General features: G+C 42.7%; 1 protein-coding gene across 1 annotated transcript in view; it reads left to right on the top strand.

Annotated features, from left to right (window-relative positions):
* The window catches only part of LOC137433882 (uncharacterized), a 75,520-nt gene that overhangs the window by 34,948 nt on the left and 17,300 nt on the right, over positions 1–23,272 (top strand). Inside the window, exons 3-6 of the mRNA XM_068126322.2 lie at positions 11,808–11,834; positions 15,134–15,217; positions 19,071–19,168; positions 20,613–20,733. Coding sequence (XP_067982423.2) covers positions 11,808–11,834; positions 15,134–15,217; positions 19,071–19,168; positions 20,613–20,733 — 330 coding nt within the window. The remainder of the gene's footprint in view (positions 1–11,807; positions 11,835–15,133; positions 15,218–19,070; positions 19,169–20,612; positions 20,734–23,272) is intronic.

Raw genomic sequence — 23,272 nt, 5'->3', positions numbered from 1 at the left:
AATACAAATGGGAACAATCACTTAACTTCGATTTCAAATCGTTCGCGACGCGGCAAAGGCCTTGCTCGCGACACGGCAAACAGACGATCAATTTATGAAAGATAAACACCGAGAAACAACCAAAGTTGCACACAATAACTTCACACACCGAAAGATAAATACAGTTTCGACAAAATACAATTGTGAACAGACTTAACTTCGAAAAACGTGGAGACCGTGTGGAGCTTCGAAAATCCCTCCCACCGTACTTATTAATTAAATAAGTACTTCATTAATCGCTAATAATTAAATAACTCGTGAATTCTTATCCGATTTACTTAACATTTGAGTGTCCCCAAAACGTTGGAGCAAAACGTTGCAACAACGAAAGTGAAACGTTGTAGCGACGTTGTGGAAACGTTTTACAACAACATTATTTCAATGTTGCAGGAAAGTAATGTGAAAAAAACGTTGAAACAACGTTGTGGATACGTCAGCAAAACCCAACATTTGAATGTTCCCAAAACGTTGGAGCAAAACGCTGCAACAACGAAAGTGAAACGTTGTAGCGACGTTGTGGAAACGTTTCACAACAACATTATTTCAATGTTGCAAACTTTACTTTACAACTTTACAACAACTTTTGTTGAAACTTTACAAAGTTACAACTTTACAAAGTTACAAAGAAACGTTACCACAATTTTTACAATTCGAATGGGATTTATATATCCGTCAACTAATTCAATCAACAACTATTTTATTCAACATAGCCCAAAAGTCAACAACAATTTCAAAAATCCTTAATTTTCATCCGATTCACTTGACTTTTGAATGGGATTTATATATCAGTCAATTAGTTCAACCCGCAACTATTTTATTCAACATCGGCCAAAAGTCAACAACAATTTCAAAAAATCCTTAATTTTCATCCGATACACTTGACTTTTGAATGGGATTTATATATCAGTCAATTAGTTCAACCCGCAACTATTTTATTCAACATAGGCCAAAAGTCAACAACAATTTCAAAAATCCTTAATTTTCATCCAATTCACTTGACTTTTGAATGGGATTTATATATCAGTCAATTAGTTCAACCCGCAACTATTTTATTCAACATAGGCCAAAAGTCAACAACAATTTCAAAAATCCTTAATTTTCATCCAATTCACTTGACTTTTGAATGGGATTTATATATCAGTCAATTAGTTCAACCCGCAACTATTTTATTCAACATAGGCCAAAAGTCAACAACAATTTCAAAAATCCTTAATTTTCATCCAATTCACTTGACTTTTGAATGGGATTTATATATCAGTCAATTAGTTCAACCCGCAACTATTTTATTCAACATAGGCCAAAAGTCAACAACAATTTCAAAACATCCTTAATTTTCATCCGATTCACTTGACTTTTGAATGGGATTTATATACCAGTCAATTAGTTCAACCCGCAACTATTTTATTCAACATAGGCCAAAAGTCAACAACAATTTCAAAAATCCTTAATTTTCATCCAATTCACTTGACTTTTGAATGGGATTTATATATCAGTCACAGGGAGCAGAGGAAAAACACGAAAAAACAACAGCCCTGGCTTTGCTTCCTGGAAGCTTCCTGCAAAACGCTTTGCTTCTCGCAAAACGTCCGCCAATGGGAACTAGAGGGAGGGGAGGGAGAAGGAGCGGGAGCAAGAGACAGGTAGCCGAAATGGAAATGAGGGACAATGAGGGACAGTGAGGGAGTGTTGGTATGCAATTTTCATCCAATCGCCATCTTTCACAATAATTCTGGACCGGCATGAGATGGCGTTGTCTGTCATTAATTTATATTGTAATCAAACGAGTTTTAGACATGGCGGGAAAACTGAAAAAAATTATTTATTTATTTATTTAAAACGGGTGTACACGATTGTACACGTGTACGGACCTTACCGAACCTTACCGAACCGGCAAACAAATCGCCTCATGGTGCACTTCATGAGCCGATTTGCCTGCAGACCAGAGCAAGGCTCTTCACACCCAGCGTATAACGTACATATCCTCGCAAGCACACGAATAATAGAATCATTTAAAACGTTCCATCCGTGACTTTTACCTCGGACGGTCGTGACAAAAAATACGTTTACACTCCTTGGATTACCTATGGAATGCAAGCCCCACACACACATCCCACCATGTTCAGAATTCATATTTCATAATGGACCATCCCCAAGACGCCATGCTTACCTTGGCGACGTCCACTCGAAATTCCAGCGGTGCCTCCAGATTGTCGTGGAAGTGTAGGGTGAGACTCAAGACGCCAATGGTCGGAAACAGGTTTTACAAAAGGTCACAACTTTATTAACTGGTTATTCACTTCATTCCAATACCAAATAATACCGTTTAACTCAATGGACCAGGTAACTCTATCCGCATAGTCCCTCTTTCGTTGCTGCAGCGCCGAACCCGTGGTACGCGTTCATTCCATCGGGCAGGGCTTCTGAGGATGAGTGCTCCTCTGGCTCCAAGTCTCTTCCGTTTATATCGGCACACTTCAGTTAATCCTCTGTGCGCTGAAATCGTAATCCCTTCTCCGCTGCTTCTAATCCGTTCTCCGCAAACGTTACCCGGTCGCCTCACTGGCACCAGCTCGCTCTCCTCCCTGCTGGGAATTTGCTTCATCCTCTTTGCATAGCGATGAAAGACAATAGTACGGGCTTGGGAATGTGTGTTAGCCCGGGGTCGTGCTAAAGCTACACAACAGGACTCCCAGCTTCGACAGGGCGAGATGCATTCCTGACATTCTTACGACCACCTGCTCGTACCTTGGTTCGTTACCAGTTCCAACCAATAAGTTACACTGAGTTACACTTCCACACTGCGTTGTGTAAAAGAAATAAGAGTAGGCCCCGTTCATTTTGCCTCCACCCTCCAAATCGACCTCGTTGGGCAGCATCCATCCCGCGCCCTGATTTGGCTAATCCACCTCCTTTGCCAGCATTGTTCGATGCTGGCAAGGGTTTTCGCTCGAAACCAGCCAAATGACACGAGGTAGGCCTGAGAGAGGGTGAAGCCGGCGTTGAGGTCGGGGAGCGGCAGCGAGACGGTAAGAGCCAACAACCAACCAGGGCTCGGGTGAAAGGGCGTGAGAGGCGTGGTAAGGGCACGGCTGGCAAGTTCCAGAGGGTTCGCTGGGCGGCGCTATAAAAACGCGTGCACAAAGCCCTTGGACAGGACTGACGCAACTGCACTCGTTGTATGAGGACGGCCCTTATGAGAGAACTGTATAACAGGACTTACGCAACAGCGCTCGTGCAAGAGGACTTATGTGACGAGGACTTATGCGACGTGACTGTGCTAAAAGGACTCACTGGGGAAGGTTGGCTTTGTCAAGGACTGTCCAGGACTGACGCAACTGCACTCGTTGTATGAGGACGGCCCTTATGAGAGAACTGTATAACAGGACTGGCCAGAAGGAATCGTTGTATGAGAGCTTGCAGAGGACTCGTGAGGAAAGCGCATTGGAAGAGGACTGCAGCGGATACGCGCTTTGAAAGAGCACGTATGCTATTGGACTTGCATTAGGGAGCGCCTATTGAGCGGTATTGGGAGCGCATATAGCGTGAGTGCGTTTAATACGTACGCGACCGTGGTCACCAATAACCGCCAGCCAGCCGTGCCTTTCGCCCTGTAACTGTCTGCTCCGCGTACACGACCCGCGGGGAGCTTCTGCCGCTCTGACCATCTGCTTCACAGTATGAGTCGGGGACCGGAGGAAACTGCCTGGACGCCATCATCCCTGGACCATCACCCTGACCTTCTACATCCCCGTGTGAGTGTGTCTGTGTGTGACGGGTCCATTTGTCCAGGGATAAGTTAAGACTGTATAAGCTTCACTGTGTGTTCTTCTTCTCCTTCCTGTACACATTGTAAATAAACCAATTGTTATTCCTTGTTCCTTCCTGATTCGACCGTATCAGTCCTTTCCTCCATTGGGTAAGCGTGGCACGATTCGGAACCGCTCAAATTGGGTTTAGTTCTGTTAACAGCTCGGATCACGGCTCGCTATCGCTCGGCGTTTCCACTACAACCGTGATTCGGGCGGGGTTATTTCCTTGCTTCTTGGGAGGCGTTGGTAATTAGGTATTAGGAATTCGGAGTATGACCCTACCCAGCGCTGACTGGAAGGAACGTAATAGCCCCAGATCACGTCGGCTAGCAAAAAGAGAAGGGGATTAATCCCCCCTTGGTAAGGGGAAAGGCCGACATTGAGATCCGCAACAATATATTATATATATATATATATATATATATATATATATATATATATATATATATATATATATATATCTATATTATATGTATATATTATAAATATATATAATATATGTGCCTGTGCCTGTGCTAGCAAACAGACTGCAGAAACGGTGAATGCCAAACTATGAACCACTAAATTACACATTCCTTTGCCACCTTCAGTCGAACATCAGGCATGAACAGCTGGTTTGTGAAGGACTTGGGCAAAAAGGGCAAATGGCAAACCATGAAACAACAAATTCCACGTTTCTGTGCCACATTCAGTCGAACGTCGGGCATGGACAGCTGGATCGTGAATGACTTGGGCTTAAACTTACTGCAGCTGACCCCACCAGAGGGTGGGTAATGCTTCCATCCGCAGTCAATGGCGAACCTGGAAATGCCGAATCCGCGAATCTCACGGTTGGAAGCCCTCGCATCATTTCCTCATTCTCCTTTAAACTCGATCTCTCTGTATTTTCATTCCAAACAGCATCTTTCCAATCACAAATTAACACTATACCATTAATATAACAAAATGAAATGGAACAAACACTCGTGGGGTAAAAGAATATAGATTCTGCTCTCACATGATAACCTGCCGGCGAGAAAGGTTGGATACGTAACACTTTGTACCAATCGAAAATCAAGATTTATTGAGAAATTTATGAAATCTCACACCCACCTAAGGACACCTGCTGGGACCCCAAAACACTCCACAGAAGGTTTAGAGAGGCTAACCCCAAAACTGAGAGAGTCGTTCGGGGATGTATGGACAGACAGATGCTCCTGTTTTACAACACACACACACACACACACACACACACACACACACACACACACACACACACACACACACACACACACACACACACACACACACACACACACACACACACACATACACACACAACAAGGCCAGTGTAGAATGAGGAACTAGTTTTTCTGGTGAAGTATATCGTTGATGTCTGAATTATTTTAAGTCCTGGGAAAACCACATTTCCAAGCCGGCCTCCAAAGCCAGTCGCTGTCAGGGCATCCTCCGTCGTGTGAAGTCCTTTCTGGGCACTTCTGAGCTCCTCACTACATGCAAAGCTTTCATCCGCAGCTCAATGGAATATTGTTCCCTCCTTTGGGCCGGTGCTCCTGCCTCACACCTAGCTCGGCTTCACGCTGTTGAAACCAAATCATTCAGAATCATGGGAATCTCCCGCGATGAAGCTAACTCCGATGGCCTTTCACTCAATCACTCACCTCAGGCAGGTTGGTGGTCTTTCTGTCTTCTACCGTGTCCGCTCCGGCATAGCTCCCCCTGCTCTATCTATGTCCCCCAAATATTCCTGCAGGACGCACAAGAACTGCCAGCAACCCTCTTCTGGTGAATGCCAAAATCAAGACTCTCTGCTCACCTTCACTCTTTCATTCTTCTTTTATCCCACCTCTGGAACAAACTCCCTCACTCCCTTCAATCCCACTCCTCCCTCCAGGTCTTTAAAACAGCTGTTCACCACCATCTCTTATCTTCCCCCATCCAAAACCTTGATATTTTCTATCCCTGTTAAAACACCCCAAATGCACCTCTTTCAATCTCCGGCTTCATTCCTGAAATTCCTCGTAGTGTTCATTTGCTTTATACCGTGTACGTGTACCCCCCCCCCCCCCGCCCCCTTCCCCACCCCACCGCCACTGGCCCTCTCTCTTCCAGATATCTACTGACGTCCCTGTTCTCTACTGTTGTTGTGCTTGTGTGTTTTCCTCTCTCTCCCCCTCTTGTCTCCCGCCCCCTTTATTTATGTATGTTTTATGGGTCTGTGCTTGTTCTTGTGTGTAATGTGTTAGCTCTTACACGAGCCTTGACTCTGTATAGAAAAAAAAAAAAAAAAAAAAATCCAGCTCCCTCTGAAATTCATTCCATCCTCATGGCCTGTAGTGAATGAAAATAATTCACAATCAAATCGAATGAAACTCTAATCAATCAGGTGGCCCTCGGGGCGCAGCAGCGACAGTTGCGCAATCAATCTAGTGCAAGTGACACGAATCGATCAAAAGGACAACTCACATCTGTGGTTTTTAAAATCCGAACAACAATTAACCGAGAAATATGAGAAAATCTCGTGTTTGCGTCCCACCCTTGTGACTTGTGATGCCCACCTGTATTCTGCATTAATGTCATGGTGATTTGACAATGGTGGCCTTGCATCGCAGTGAGCCTTTACTGGCTTTAGGTAGCGACGTAAGCTCCACCATCAAAAACATCTGAGCAAACTCTGCACATTATTTACCTCCTCAAAATGGGTGTATCTTAAAGCATTCATCAGTCCAGAGTGCTGGAGGATTTTTTTCCCCAAGGACAATGGGTGCGAACATATCTGTGGAGCTAAATTGCGTTCTTTTTGACTTCTTGAGAACCCACGTGACAATTGCACCTGATAATGCTGCTTTCGGGCATTGTTAAGTTTATTTAAATCCTAAAAATGGTGTCTCCAACTGACATAACTTTTATCTGATTATACATCTGTTGTGATGTCACTGCCATTCATGGTTGACAAGATGTTACAGACCCTAAGAGTTTTCAATGTTGAAGTTGAAGAAAAAGCTGTTGGAACTATTGCGTACTTTTCTTTGATTCAGCACAAGTAGGGGAAGTGTAAGAGGGTAGAGGAGCATTGTTTTTGGGGCTCAAACAGTACCTGATATTCCCTTCTCTATGCTTTGTAACTAAAGACAAATTTACGCTGATTCTTTCATGCATCCTCCAAAGCCAGTCACCTCTCTATCCTCCAAAGCCAGTCATCGACTGGGCATCCTCCATCGTGCGAAGTCCTTCCTAGGCACACCTGAGCTCCTCACCACATAGAAGGCTTTCATCCGCAGCTCAATGAAATACTGTTCTCCCCTATGGGCCGGTGCTCCTGCCTCACACCTAGCTCGGCTTCACGCTGTTGAAACCAAAGCTTTCAGAATCATTGGAATCTCCCGCGATGAAGCTATCTCTGAGGGCCTTTCACTCACTCACCGCAGACAGGTAGGTGGTCTTTCTGTCTTCTACCGACTCCTCTCTGGCCTTGCTCCCCCAGCTCTCTCTCTGTGCTCTGTCCCCCAAATATTCCTACAGGTCGCACAAGATCTGCCAGCAACCCTCTGATGGTTAAACTGCCGAAATCTCGGCTCTCTGCTCACCTTCACTCTTTCATTCCTCTTTTCTCCCGCCTCTGGAACAAACTCCCACTCTCCCTTCAATCCCACCCCTCCCTCCAGGTCTTTAAAACAGCTGTTCACCACCATCTCTTATCTTCCCCCATCCAAAACCTTGATCTTTTCTACCCCCGCTAATTCACCCCAGATCCACCTTGTTTGAAATTCCAACTTCTTTCCTGGAAGTCCTGGCAGTGTCCATATGTTTTATACCTCTCCCACCCCCCCTTCCCATGCCTCCCCCCCCCCCAAAGCCCTCTCCCTCCCACAGATCTCTCGATGTCTCCATGTCTCTCGGTCCCTGCTCTCAAATGTTGGGTTTGTGTCCTTCCCCCTCTCTCCCCATCTTGTCTACCGCTCCCGATGTTATATGTTTTATGTGTCGGTTTGTCTTTCTGTGTGATTAATGTTCGCTCTTTCACGAGCCTCGATCTTGTATACAAAAAAAAAAGAAAAAAAAATCCTTCTGCATTTCATTCACTATCTATGAGCTCAGGGTTGGCATCATTTCTGGCCAATCTGTTTGCCTCAATTATGATGACTAGCCGAAACCCGTGGAACATCCACGGAAGGGAGGATGTGGTGTATGGATAGAGTGTACCATTATGGATGGCATAGGGGATTTGCTTGTCCGAGTAAGAGTTAGGAAGAAAGATGAGAATGAAGAGTGCGTATATGAACAACGATCGCCGACACCGGCACAAATGCATGCTCTGGATTGTCCACTCAGTGGACAGCTTGCTTTCGCCTTCGCCTGTCCAATCAGCGGACGGCTTGCTTCGCCTTCGCCCAGCAGACGCCAATACGATGGCGTCGTAAGATGGCGTCGTATCGGCAGTTAATCGGATGCTTTTGGGCCCCAACGTCGGCTAATTCAGATTTTTCGAGTATGCTGTACGTGATAAACAAAGAGCGCGGTTCGTAGATCGTAAATCCATTAGTGCCGTGGGCATCGGGTCACTGGGTGCGGCGTAAAAGGGATAACAAAGTCGAGTCCTTACGCTATTATTATATAGATGGGTTGGCTGGGGGGTGGGAATGTCCACATTTCATACACAGTGGAGTGGCATGATTTTGAGGGGTAGGAGAGGGGGGGGGGGGGTTGTTGCCTTTGGTTGAGCCCATCCTCTTGACCAGAGCATTGGATTGGTCATAAGTTGTAAATGCTTTAAGGCTAAAAGTAATCCGAGGCAGATCAACATTCATTTCCATGAGGGTGGACATTTTCCACAGCACGGCCCTGAGAATTGGACCCATACCATCGAGAGCAAGTCAATATGACTTCACCCACCCAGAAACCAAGCTGTTCAGCCAGTTGTGGGCGTATTGCAAGTTGAACAAGAAAAAGAGCAATCGGAGATTGCAAACCCTCGCCAGGATGTATTTTCAGTGGTTTTTAAGGCTTTTGTGTTAAAACAAATATGGCGGCCGAACCACGTGACCGATGACGTCATCATTATTATTTTTTTCTCCACTCATTTATTCCTAGATTATGCTCAAGAAATTTCATCTTGATCGGATAAAGTTTTGTACTTGTCGAATTATGACGTCATAATGGAGGAACCTATGACATCACTAGCAGATGTTATTCCCCATGGAGAGTTCTTTGCAATGAGCTGTCAATTTTTTTTATTCAGTGCTTTCGGAGATGGAGGTGCAAAGTTTTTCGGTTTTTCCAAGATGGCGACCGAACCACGTGACCTATGACGTCATAATTATCATTAGAAAATTATACAGGGGGAGTTGCATCTATGGTGAAAATGTCCTGTCAATCGGACCAACGGTTGCAGAGAAAATCATATTTATTCTGTGCGGACAAACAGACAAACAGACAAACAAACGGACTCAAATGCAATACACTCTCCTCAGGTTAGGGTAATAAATCAGATTGAAAGTAGGGAGTTTGGAGGAGATATGGTCGTCGGGTTGGTAGTTGCAGGGGGAGGGGGGAGTAGGAGGGGTAAAAGTAAAAGGAGTTTGGGAGGAGAAAGGAGAGTGTGCAAGGAAGGGGGTATGTGGAGGGGTGGTGGAGATGTAAGGCGCAAAATATGGAACAATATCAAGAATTTTGGTTCACGAGTTATCAAGTGACCACTATATTAGTCACGTGTGTACGTCTATCTGTGTGTCTGTGTGTCTGTCTGTCCGCAGCATAACTACCCGATGATATCATCCGATCTTGATGAAACTTGGGTGGGAGGTTTATATCATGATCTAGTTGTGTCCTGCGTAGAGTGGGCGTATTGCGCCCATTGTGGGCGGAGCCACGCCCGAAAAAGATGTATTTTTAGGGGGTAATCAATTTCAAGCTACATATTCCCCGAGGGGTTTGGTGGAATCTGACAGGGGTTTCGATATGTGGTTAGGCCAATGTCATGTGTCTAGCCCCACGGAGCTCGATTTTTCATTTTTTTTTTTTTTTTTTCATTTCATTTTTCACCGAATTTTCGGTATTGTGTAGCTAACTAAACTCATAACTGATTAAACATTATTTTCTATCTCATTTCAAGGTCAGTAACCTTCGTTTTGACATTTCCGGGCCTGGCCTGTCCGGGCCTGTCCGGGCCTGTTTCGGTTATAGTCCATCCTTTGTCATTGAATACCGCTCGCTCGTGAACCATCGTCGTCTCCTGACTTGTTGATTATAAAGTCCATCTTTTATTTGTCTATAATATGTGGAAGGCTCTTTGTCATCAATTATAATGAAATACCTCATAAGCGATTCAACAGTAGGCTTGGTAGGGGGGAGAAAGTGAAACAGCTACCCTGTATAATGTTTGGCTTGAGGGTTGCATTGTAGCTTTCATACCAAAACGTGCTCTCATGGTATCTATGGTATACTCAAAACTCATGGTATACTCAAAACGTATACTCATGGTACACTCATGGTACACTCATGGTACACTCATGGTAAACTTATGGTGTACTCATGGTATACTCATGGTATACTCATGGTATACTCATGGTATACTCATGGAAAACTCATGGTATACTCAAAACGTATACTCATGGTATACTCATGGTAAATACTCATGGTATACTCATGGTAAATACTCATGGTAAACTCATGGTATACTCATGGTAAATACTCATGGTAAACTCATGGTATACTCATGGTAAATACTCATGGTAAACACTCATGGTACACTCATAGTAAACTTATGGTGTACTCATGGTATACTCATGGTATACTCATGGTATACTCATGGAAAACTCATGGTATACTCAAAACGTATACTCATGGTATACTCATGGTAAATAATCATGGTATACTCATGGTAAATACTCATGGTAAACTCATGGTATACTCATGGTAAATACTCATGGTAAACTCATGGTATACTCATGGTAAATACTCATGGTAAACTCGTGGTAAACTCATGGGACACTCATGGTAAATACTCATGGTAAATACTCATGGTAAATACTCATGGTAAACTCATGGTAAATACTCATGGTAAACTCAAAACGTATACTCATGGTATACTCATGGTATACTCACAATGTATACTCATGGTATACTCATGGTAAACTCATGGTAAACCCATGGTAAACTCATGGTATACTCATGGTAAATACTCATGGTATACTCAAAACGTATACTCATGGTATACTCATGGTATACTCATGGTATACTCATGGTAAATACTCATGGTATACTCAAAACGTATACTCATGGTATACTCATGGTAAACTCATGGTATACTCATGGTATACTCAAAACGTGTCATGGTATCTATGGTTGAAATGTCGTCCACCACACCTGGCTAGTCTGTACACCATAAAAATAGGCCATCTGACAATATTATTTACAGTGTCAAAGACTCATGATTGAGCTTGTACACATGCAGAATGGAGATATGGACATGATTCCATGACATGGACATGAATAGACAATGAAGGTATCACCAACTTGTATGGGATTTGAACCTGGGGATCTCCGCATCAAATGCCAATGTGCTCAACGTGGGAATGACAAACGAGCCAACCCAGACAAGTTTGCAGTAGATAATGTCATTCGGGATATTACATCATGAGAATTGTTTGCAATTGTGCTTTTATGTTTTATAATGGCGGACACTTTAACATGTGCAGCCTTTGACTGACAAAGAGAACATCATGGCCAGTAATGCTTCCCACGGTGTTTTTGTGTGAATTGATGCTGTACATAACAATAGCTGCCCGTGGGTGGTTGTACCTGGTGATTCATTACAGGTGGTTGAGTCGACTAAGAAACTTGCGTCTGTATTTTTGACCGAGGTTTCTCTGAGCTCACAGTGTGGCATGGAGTAAGCCAAAATAGACTTTGAATTCGTCATCATGCTCTTTAATCTCTCTTTTTATTTCCCTTTTGCAGCCTCGTGGCAAGATTAACATCCATGAGGTAAGCCATTACCGAGTGTGCTGACAGGTAACATTAGGGTTTGCAAGCCAACCGATGTCACGTGACTTTGAGATTTTTGATGACCAAACAAGTTTGCTCCTTCTTTTTATTCAGTTAATGTCGTGAGGTTTAATAAGCTAATGCCATGCCTTGATAACAAGAACGATGTGATGAAGAGGACACATGATCCTACATCAGGAAGAGTGATGCGGTTGTTGTTGGTGTTGCATCCTCGGATGGGTGTTAGGCTGGCTATCCCATCTGCTGGTATTAGCTGGTAAACGTTGAATATCTTTAACGTGTCATTCATGAAGAGTAGACGAGTTATCTACGGTACAATGAATGACTTGCAAATTCGGGCCAAAATCAATATTAAGTACTTAATAAATCCATAATAATTAATTAACTAATTAACTAATTGATTAATCAAAAGAGAAAAATACCGTTTTTGCCAAAGGACTTGCTCACTATTGTGCCAAAATTTCAGTTTCCTAGCTCAAAGGATGGCTGAGATATCGCCCAGACAAACAAACAAACAAGAAAACAAGAAAACAAAGAAGAAAACAACCAAGAAAACAAACAAACAAACAACCAGGGTGAAAACTGAGTACTCCCTTTCAGCGTGCGTCACTGCCGGTGCCCGTCAATGACGTTATGCAGCGCCTGGAGATGGCATAGGAAAGGTGGTGTGTACAACAAATACAGATACATTCAATGTACACCGCCCCCATGCCAAATAAATAAACAAGTACAGATACGTTCGATGTACACCGCCCCCATGCCAAATAAATAAACAAGTACAGATTCGTTCAATGTACACCGCCCCCATGCCAAATAAATAAACAAGTACAGATACGTTCGATGTACACCGCCCCCATGCCAAATAAATAAACAAGTACAGATTCGTTCAATGTACACCGCCCCCATGCCAAATAAATAAACAAGTACAGATACGTTCAATGTACACCGCCCCCATGCCAAATAAAAAAACGAGTACAGATGTGTTCAATGTACACTGCCCCCATGCCAAATAAATAAACAAGTACAGATACGTTCAATGTACACCGCCCCCCTGCCAAATAAATAAAGAAGTACAGATACATTCAAAGTACAACGCCCCCATGCCAAATAAATAAACAAGTACAGATACGTTCGATGTACACCGCCCCCATGCCAAATAAATAAACAAGTACAGATTCGTTCAATGTACACCGCCCCCATGCCAAATAAATAAACAAGTACAGATACGTTCAATGTACACCGCCCCCATGCCAAATAAAAAAACGAGTACAGATATGTTCAATGTACACTGCCCCCATGCCAAATAAATAAACAAGTACAGATACGTTCAATGTACACCGCCCCCCTGCCAAATAAATAAAGAAGTACAGATACATTCAAAGTACAACGCCCCCATGCCAAATAAATAAACAAGTACAGATACGTTCAATGTACACCGCCCCCCTGCCAAATAAATAAACAAGTACAGATACATTCAAAGTACAACGCCCCCCATGCCAAATAAAAAAAACAAGTACAGATACGTTCAATGTACACCACCCCCATGCCAAATAAATAAACAAGTACAGATACGTTCAAAGTACACCGCCCCCATGCCAAATAAATAAACAAGTACAGATACGTTCAATGTACACCGCCCCCATGCCAAATAAATAAACAAGTACAGATACGTTCAATGTACACCGCCCCCATGCCAAATAAATAAACAAGTACAGATACGTTCAATGTACACCGCCCCCATGCCAAATAAATAAACAAGTACAGATACGTTCAATGTACACCGCCCCCATGCCAAATAAATAAACAAGTACAGATACGTTCAATGTACACCGCCCCCATGCCAAATAAATAAACAAGTACAGATACGTTCGATGTACACCGCCCCCATGCCAAATAAATAAACAAGTACAGATACTTTCAAAGTACATCGCCCCCATACCAAATAAATAAACAAGTACAGATACATTCAAAGTACACTGCCCCCATGCCAAATAAATAAACATGTAGAGATGCATTCAAAGTACACCGCCCCCATGCCAAATAAATAAACAAGTACAGATACATTCAAAGTACACCGCCCCCATGCCAAATAAATAAACAAGTACAGATACATTCAAAGTACACCGCCCCCATGCCAAATAAATAAACAAGTACAGATACATTCAAAGTACACCGCCCCCATGCCAAATAAATAAACAAGTAGAGATACATTCAAAGTACACCGCCCGCATGCCAAATAAATAAACAAGTACAGATACATTCAAAGTACACTGCCCCCATGCCAAACAAATAAACAAGTACAGATACATTCAAAGTACACCGCCCCCATGCCAAATAAATAAACAAGTACAGATACATTCAAAGTACACCGCCCGCATGCCAAATAAATAAACAAGTACAGATACATTCAAAGTACACCGCCCCCATGCCAAATAAATAAACAAGTACAGATACATTCAAAGTACACTGCCCCCATGCCAAATAAATAAACAAGTACAGATACATTCAATGTACACCGCTCCCATGCCAAATAAATAAATATCCTACAGCCTTTGATGCCTGGCGATACCGCCGTGCAGCTCATAGAGATTGTATTGGGATGGAGAAGTATACAATAATTGATTGATTAATTGCGTCATTAAAATCGATGAATAATGATCGCAAAATATTTTCTTAATCAATTGGCTAATAGAATACCTAAACCACCACTTTTTCATCCGCATCTGTAACTTAAGAAAATTAGCCAATTAATTCATTAATTGAATAATTAAATAATTAATCGATGAATTGATTCATCAAAAAATCAAAAATACCCTTTATAGCCAAATCACTTGGTTGATCCTACTTGACCTATCAGCTCAGCAGACTCACGAAAGTCCTTTATCTTGAGAGAATTAATGGAGAAGTATTAAGCAGCTTTGTAGTCATTATTTGCTGAAGGTTGAAACCCCTTTGTCCTTTTCAAACTATGGTTAGCTTGTTAGGTTAAAAGTATTTGTACATGAATATTCTGATTGAATAAGAGTGCTCTTATCTCTCCTGGTATAAATTAACTGACATTTTTGTGAATTAAAAGTCGACCATGAAAGGTCAACCGCATCTTCCATGTCAATGGAAATGATGCATCAGATGCTGCCAATTGCTTCATGATAATAACACCTTTAGCATTATTGCCTTTGTTACAAGGCAACTCCTTTATAACATTATTATAAGTGTTATCATTGCTTGTGGAGAGTGTAATGAAATAATAGTGATAACAATGTTTCCTTTTCGCTCAGGTTCAAGCGGTTCGTGAGTTGAACTCAGTTTCTCGAGACAACGTGTTTGAGATTGTCCTCGAACAGGGAAAGATCCTACAGCTGGTGAGTGATTGCAACAGTGCCTCCATTCACCAGAGATTTACGGTTAGCCATATTGGGGTTGATCGCAGTGCGATAGTTGCAACATTTGATCTGTTTTTGCTCTAATTGTCATAAATTAATGAATTTCGATCAATGAATTTAGAAATTTTATCAATGGAAATTAGATGAATATGATTGAGGCTTTAAAGAAGAATGCAAGGGAACAAAATGGAAAGCGGGAAATGCCAACCGTAGAGTAGAAGTGAAAATACGATCAAGGGAAGGGGGAGAAGGACACATCGGGGTGAACAAGCTGAATGAAGAAAAGCGAGAAGAGGAAGGGGAAGGCTCGGAATGAAACAGAAAATGAACAAATCAACCGACAAATAACAAATTAAAAGGGGTGAGGGAAAGTGAGGGGTTGGGGTAAGGGGGAGGGAAATCGCACTACGTGGATAAAAAGGAGTGCGAGCAAATGGGGTCTTTGGGGTAGAAGATGTGAGCATGATGCAACATCCGATGACCTGTAGTAGTGATGAACAGCTGTGTTGAAGCCCTGGAGGGAAGAATGGGACTGAACAGACTGGGGAAGTTGATTCCACAGGTGAGAGAAAAGAAGAATAAATAAGTGGAGGTGAGCAGTAAGCCTGGATTTTTTTATTTGAACAAAAGAGGATGACTGCCAGACAATGACTGGCAGACGATGACTGGCAGACGGTGACTGGCAGACAATGACTGGCAGACGATGACTGGCAGACCGTGTGTGCCTTGCAGAAACCTAGGTAGGATGGAGCCACGAGAGCATAGGTTGGTGCAAGACCGAAAAGGAGGTGGTAGAACACAGAGAGGCCACCAACCTGACTGTGATGCAAAAGTAACAAGGCGAGACACACAGCTTGTTGAGAGATCCCAATGATTTTAATGATCTTGCTTTCCACGGCACCAAGAAGGACAAGATGTGAGGCAGGGCCGCTAACCAAAAGGGTAGAGCAGTACTCCATCAAGCAGCAAATGAAGGACTTGTATGTTGTCAAATGTTCAGACTGGCCAAGGAAGTACCTTGCACAACGGAGGATGCCCAGTCGCTGCTGGCTTTGGAGGTCATGGAAATATTGTCTGCCCACATAAGATCATGGTTGATGGTGAGGCCCAAAAGTTTGAGTGGCTTAACCTCCGAGTGTTTTGTTTAGAATGTAGACTGGAGGGTTTGCCAGACGATCCTCTTGGAGAGACTAGATGAGTATGTGGGATTTGTCAGGGTGAAAATACATATTCCAAATATTGGACCAGGTCTTGATTCTATCAAGGTTTGCAGAGAAGAAAGCGGCTGCTGCATGCCTGTCTGATGGATATGAAATGATACCTGAGATGGTGGAATTATCGGCAAAGAGATAGGCAGGATTTTCCAGTGAATCAGAAAGATTATAGATGAAGATGAGGAAAAAGACTGTGCCCAAGACACTCCCTTGGGGCGCTCCAGCTTTGACAGGGAGAGGAGATGAGTGGATCCCGTGAAAAGCTACAGGCTGAATACGGGAGTGGAGAAAGTCAGTGATTCATTAGAGGAGGTTGCCTAGGATACCATGTATGCAGTGCTTGGCGATAAAGGCGGGGTGTCAGTCTGTATCAAATGCTTGAGATATGTTCAGATAGACGGCCCTAATCTCATATCTGACGTTGAGGGCATCCATCTATTGTTGGGAGAGTAGAAAGAACATGTTCATTGTTCAAGGTAGAATGACTGGGTCTGAAACCAAACTGATGATCTGAGATCAGGCCCTTGGAGAAAAGGATTTGATGTCAACTGCAATGATTGATACCATGACCTTGCTTGCAATTGGAAGCAAGCTAATAGGCCTGTAGTTAAGGGGATCTGTTGTTGCGCCATGGCTGTGTATTGCAGTGATGTTGGCTAGCTTCCAGGCAGACGGCAAACTGACCCAGAGACAATGATTAAGTGGAGCAGGTTTTAGGACACGTTGTAGAAGAACGAGAATGGTTTGAGTTCAGCCTCGAGGTTAGCCACTGGATGTTGCTTTCTGGCTTTCCTGACAGTGGACACACACTTGTTCTGGACTTTGGGAAATTATTTGAGATTGCCTTCGGTCTGATTTGCCTTCCGGGGAGAGAAAATGAGTTGTTTGAAGGCAAATTTCTCACCACAGAATTCTGCGCACCAGGACTGCAGATGAGAGGGTATAGATCTGGATATTATGGAAAGCAAGCTTGTGTGGAAGGATTCCCAGGCAGTATTTATATTAAGAGAGGTGGAAACGAAGGACCAATCATGACATGAGGGCAGCTTGCCGTCCCTGCCAGTCAAATGAGCGAACTGCCAGACTCTACAACACTGAGGCAGCTCTCGGAGAATAGCCAGAGACATTTTGACTCTCACAGACACACGATCAAATGAACCTATTGGAGCAGAAGAGGAACAGGAGACATTTGAAGGAAAAGTCATCATTTCCAGGTCCAGAAGGAAGGATGTGCCAGTGTGAGAAATCTGGGTCGGAAAGTTCACTGATTGGGTGAGGCCAATGGAGTCACAGAAGTCCTTTGCTGCAATGCCATGCCTGATTGAAGAGGTACCAACACCAATTAAATTGGCATTGTGACAGTTGAAATCACCACATATGGGGAAGCGAGAGTTGGGATGAGTGGTTATAAGATGGTCCATGATGGCATTTCCTAAAGGAGATTTAAATAGTCGTCCTTGTTAGAAGGATAGCACAGGAGGTGGTGGCAGAGGGGAAATCGCTGCCAAAATTATTCCTGGAGGTTAGCAGGGGGAATGGTAGCACATGGACAGTGGGAAATTGAGTTCGTGACATAAACTAAACTGCAACTCCGCCACCAGAATGCGGTTCAGGCCTGTCCAACCAGAAAAGACAATGAATACCCAGGAAGAAATGTTGAGGAATTGAGGACATCCAATGGGAGGAAGGATTCTGTTATGCAGATAATGTCAGGTTTACCAGTGTCAGTTTGGATTGAGAGATCTGTCTAATTTGAGTGTTGGATGTTCATAGAGTTAGGAATGGGGGGAGATGCTGTTGGCAGGGAGGGGGAAAGAAATGGGGGGAATATGAGGGGGGGGGGGGGGAGAGGGAAGGTTTTGGCGGAAGATGAAAATGGGGAGGTGGGAGAATGTGGAATGTGACGTAGGATGAACATGAAGGGGCTGGGATGTTGGGGGAAATGGAGATGGGGTACGATGCTATGGAAGTGAAGAGGGGGTGGGACACAGGTGAAGCAAGCAGGAAGTGAAAGAAGCAAAGATGGTGTGGGAAGTGAAGGAACCAAAGAGTGAGCAGGGAGTGAAAGAAGCAAGGAGGGGTTGGGGGTATGGGGTGGATGGACACATAATCTGGGGATGCCAAGCAAGGGTGGGGGTAAGGGTGCCTGGGGTGCAGGATGTAGGGAAACCCAGGTGTGAAGATATGGTAGAGGGTACTGGAGCATGAAAAATACACAGGAGTGAGTACTCAACGCGGAGAACAATTGACACAGAGAGCATAAAATCTATGGCAGCACAGACGAATCCAGAATGATTACTTAGCTCTTTGGAAGCAAATCTCTTGGAGGACCAAGAGAAGCGACCGCGGCCAGGTAACTGGAAATGGATTCTTCCGATTCTTCTAGAGTATGATGAAAGCCAGAATCACATATGATGGTGATTATATGACAACTCATTACAGCTACTTTGGGGCTGAAATATTTAAAATTCCTTGAATCCATTTTGCAATCAGCTGTCCTCATTTTGGTCTCATCACTTGAGCTGTTCGTGGTTTCTTTCAAAGTTTGATTTTTTTTTTACTAAGGTTAAAAGCTAAGGTTAAGCTCTCAATGTCCCTTTTTTTAAACCTTGTTGTAGGCTGCGCCATCTGCTGAAATCCGCACATTGTGGATCCAGCTTCTCTGGAAGTGCATGCAGCTCCCGGGACCAGACAGGAAATATTCTGCGATATCTTGGTGAGAAAAAACATTTCCTAAAGGCTGCACATCCTCAGTAGTTATAGGATAAGCAACTATAATATACGTTTATACACAACATCCGTGAACAAAGTACATTGCTGGGTGGATTCAAGACGAGGAGTGAGTGGTAATGTGCCATTGCTTTTGGGCCAGAATTAGACTTTCAACTGCTAAACTTAACTTCATGGGGAGTGGAGTGTGTTGCCATTCTAACATTGGTAATAGCGATCATCTTAATGACGATCATCATTTTCTGTGGCTGTATACCTGTCAGAATGCCAAGACAATTCCCCATGGGAATAAATGATCATTCAAAGGATCAGTATCGACACAACATATAAAATACGGCCATTTTATGTTGTAAAGTCATAAACAGGAAATGCTGAGCAAACTAGAATGACACTCGGTAGAGCGCACACCTCCGCCAGGCTGAACAGTTTAGGTTTTGTACCCCACTGATAGGCCGGATCTGCATCCGTACCTGAAGCAACATCTAATCAGCTTGTTCTTGTTACCCAACCAATGCATCCACCAAGTTTTGTCCAAATCTTTCCACAACTTCTTGAAATATCGTTTATGACCCTATCTCACAATGTTGAAGAATCACTTTTAAAGTTATAGTATCTTGATCCAGAACTTCACCGAAATGGAATCATTTTGTCCTTGTCACATGCCCAAACTATCCACAAAATTTCGTTTGAATCTGTCCATAACTTTTTGATATATTGTATTGTATATTATTTTTGGCCCATTTTTTCAACTAGCAACGGTACCCGCCCTACGGGGCTTCAATTGGGAGGGCCAAATGAAAAGGCAAAATATCAGAAATTGAAGGCTTTTTATATTTTAAACGATTTATATAAACATCCGTTAAATCATATCACACGCAAATCATCAAAATCTAAACAGTATCTTTAGAATTTGAACAAAAGCCACATCACTGTTCATATCGGTAAATATTATTCCATCGTGTTTAGAAAAACTGGAAAATTGGAAAAATTGGAAAATTGGGAACACAATATAGTCCATATTTTACTCCAGGGGGTCCCAGGATTACCCACCCAAAATTTCGTTGCGATCGGTTCAGCCGTTTTTGCGGTACCTGGGAACAGAAGGACAGACAGACGGACAGACATTTGGTGAATTATAGTAAGATGGTGAATAATAAATTGAAAATTTATAGTATCTGGATCCGGATGTTCACCAAAATCTAACCGGCTCGTTTCTGTCACACATCCACTAAGTTTCGTCTGAATCTGTCCACAACTATTTGAGATATCCTTCTCACAGACAAACAAGCAGACAGACAGGGGTGAAAACACAATTTCCATCCACCTTCAGTTGCGGAGGTAATTAAGCAATTTTAATACCATCAATGATAATGAGACGAGACGTAAATGATCAAACTAATGGAGAACATAATATTTTGATTGCTGTGCAGGCACGACATCCCTCAGTTGATGGAGAAGGCCGCAAGGCTTTCACTTAGTGGAGATGACTCGCAGAGCGTGGGGTCGGGTGTTAACAATCACGGACTCATGCTCCGCAGCAAATCACTCCAGGTGAGTGTGTCATCCTTTCATTGGTCGCTCATTTTTGTTTCAATTCCTCTTCCTGTTATTTACTCTTTTATTCTGCCTCCTAATTGCTGTTATTTTACTGAATTTTTATCTTCTCTTTGGACATTCCTTGCTCATTCAATGTCAGAAAATATGTGGAAGACCAGTGCAGTGCAGGCAATAAATTCTATAGAAAGAGGAAGCATTCACGATATGTATTTCATTTTCATTCTTGTCCAACAAGTACAATCAGCAATCCCCAGGCCCACTATGACGTTGAAAGCAGGAAGCCTTTTTCTTTGTAAATGTTTATCTGAATCGGTTATTTCTGCCAATACATCCCACTGGATAACTTAATTCCAGGTACCTGTTGATGCCATTGAAACAGTATGAGCCTTTTCTGGCAGTATTTCAATATATATATATTTTTATCTTGGAAGAGCACATTACATAATTGTATGTACAGTATATAATATATATATATATATATATATATATATATATATATATATATATATATATATACGTGTGTGTGTGTGTGTGTGTGTGTGTGTGTGTGTGTGTGTGTGTGTGTGTGTGTATGTATATATATATATATATATATATATATATATATATATATAAATAATCAGTTCTCATCTTCCTTAGTTGTTTTTTTTTACTACTATTTGGTTTTATTCTCTTCTTGATTTTTAAGGCCAGAATTTTTTTTTTTTTCAGAGATAATCCATTCATCCATTTTATCACTCTTATCTGCTATTTCCATTATCTTTACATCTTCGACCTGCAGTGCCTACATTTTGCTTCCTTACATCAATACCAGTCTGATCCAGGCTTTATAAACTGTAACTGTTACAGATAATGGATTTGTCTCTGCTTCTTGATACCACCTAGTTGTCTCCGCTTTTTCTAAGCTGACGCTCTGCTTGATCTAACAACTAATTCTGCCTCTTGTTGCCTTGATCATGTCTCCAAAGTAAAAAAAATATATATATTTTTTACCTTTTCTTCGTTAAATTCTCAGCTCAAAACATTTCTTTTTATTGTTTAGATTTTTCTTTAATTTTTTTTTTTTTGTATACAAAATATCCAATCCTCTCCAGACACACTCCCACCCACAACCTCCTCTCTGCTGGTACCAACCTCCTGATCCCCCCCCATCCGGACCAAATTCAGATCCTGGGGGGACAGGGCCTTCTCCATCGCTGCTCCCACCCTCTGGAACTCACTACCTCACACCATCAGAGACTCCTCCTCTCTCACCACATTCAAAACATCATTAAAGACCCACCTGTTCAACACTGCATTCAACATTTAACCCACAGCATTTAACCCCTGACTATCTCTTCTCCTTCTCCTTCCTTTTGCTTTGATTATTTACCTATTGATTTTTTGTCTTTTTGCACTTGTTTTTTGTACTCTGTCAAAGCGTCGTTGGGCTTCTTGAAAAGCGCTATATAAAATAAATGTATTATTATTATTATTATTATTACAAGATCGAGGCTCGTGAAAGAGCGAACATTAATCACACAAAAAGTCAAACTGACACATAAAACATAGAAAAAGGGGAGCGGTAGACAAGATGGGGAGAGAGGGGAAGCACACAAACACAACATTTGAGAGCAGGGACATCGAGAGATCTGTGGGAGAGATGGGGCTTGGGGGGAGGAGGCGTCGGAAGGGGGGTGGTGGTGGGAGGGTGGTGGGAGAAGTATAAAACACATGGGCACAGCTAGCACTTCCAGGAAATAAGTTGGTATTTCACAAAAGTGGATCTGGGGTGAATTAGCGGGGGTAGAAAAGATCAAGGTTTTGGATGGGGGAAGATTGGAGATGGTGGTGAACAGCTGATTGATTGATACTGGCATATTTTACCTATCCATCTTTCTATACCAACTCTCAGATTTTGCTACAAAAAAAACATCACCTGGGGTTTTCATGTCCATTAAGTTCAATAACACTGTCTACATTGGGTTAAATTCTGTCCATCTCCTTTTCCACATAGTGAAAATAACATGAACTACTCTGATCGTAAACAAACTATTTTAACAATCGGTGATACAAACACAACCAAATGGCACCATCGCAGTAAGCAAGGGTTTATTTATACTAGCAGGCCATTTTTGCAGCATGAAGTGCATTTACCGCAGAAAAATTGTGCCACATCATTCCAAACTTCCAGAGCCACCTCTGCTTGGAATGGACGGAGTAGGCTGCAGATTCTTGTTTGGGCACCATCCAGTCCTGATATGAATGTCTGGAAACATGGATTGGGAGCTGTGGAAAAGCTGACCTCTGCCAAGTCATCCAAAAGAGCTGCAACAAAATCCTCTCCATTATTAGGCAACTCCTGGATCAGACTGACATGACTAGTATCATCGATTTGACATCTTCACAGGTTCAAGCCTTGAATGATGCCAAATATCATTTTACAGGTCGTAATATGTGCAGGTTTATTGGAACAATTGCAAGCTTATGTCTCCCCCTTTGGGCAGGCTTTTAAATCTGAGGGCGTAGCCAATTGCAGGCCTGTGTCTCACCC

The sequence above is a fragment of the Myxine glutinosa genome, chromosome 10 (assembly GCF_964187855.1).
Source record: "Myxine glutinosa chromosome 10, kmMyxGlut1.1, whole genome shotgun sequence".
Lineage (NCBI taxonomy): Eukaryota > Metazoa > Chordata > Myxini > Myxiniformes > Myxinidae > Myxine > Myxine glutinosa.
Note: the sequence above shows the minus strand (reverse complement) of the source record. Positions and strands in the feature narration are given on the sequence as shown.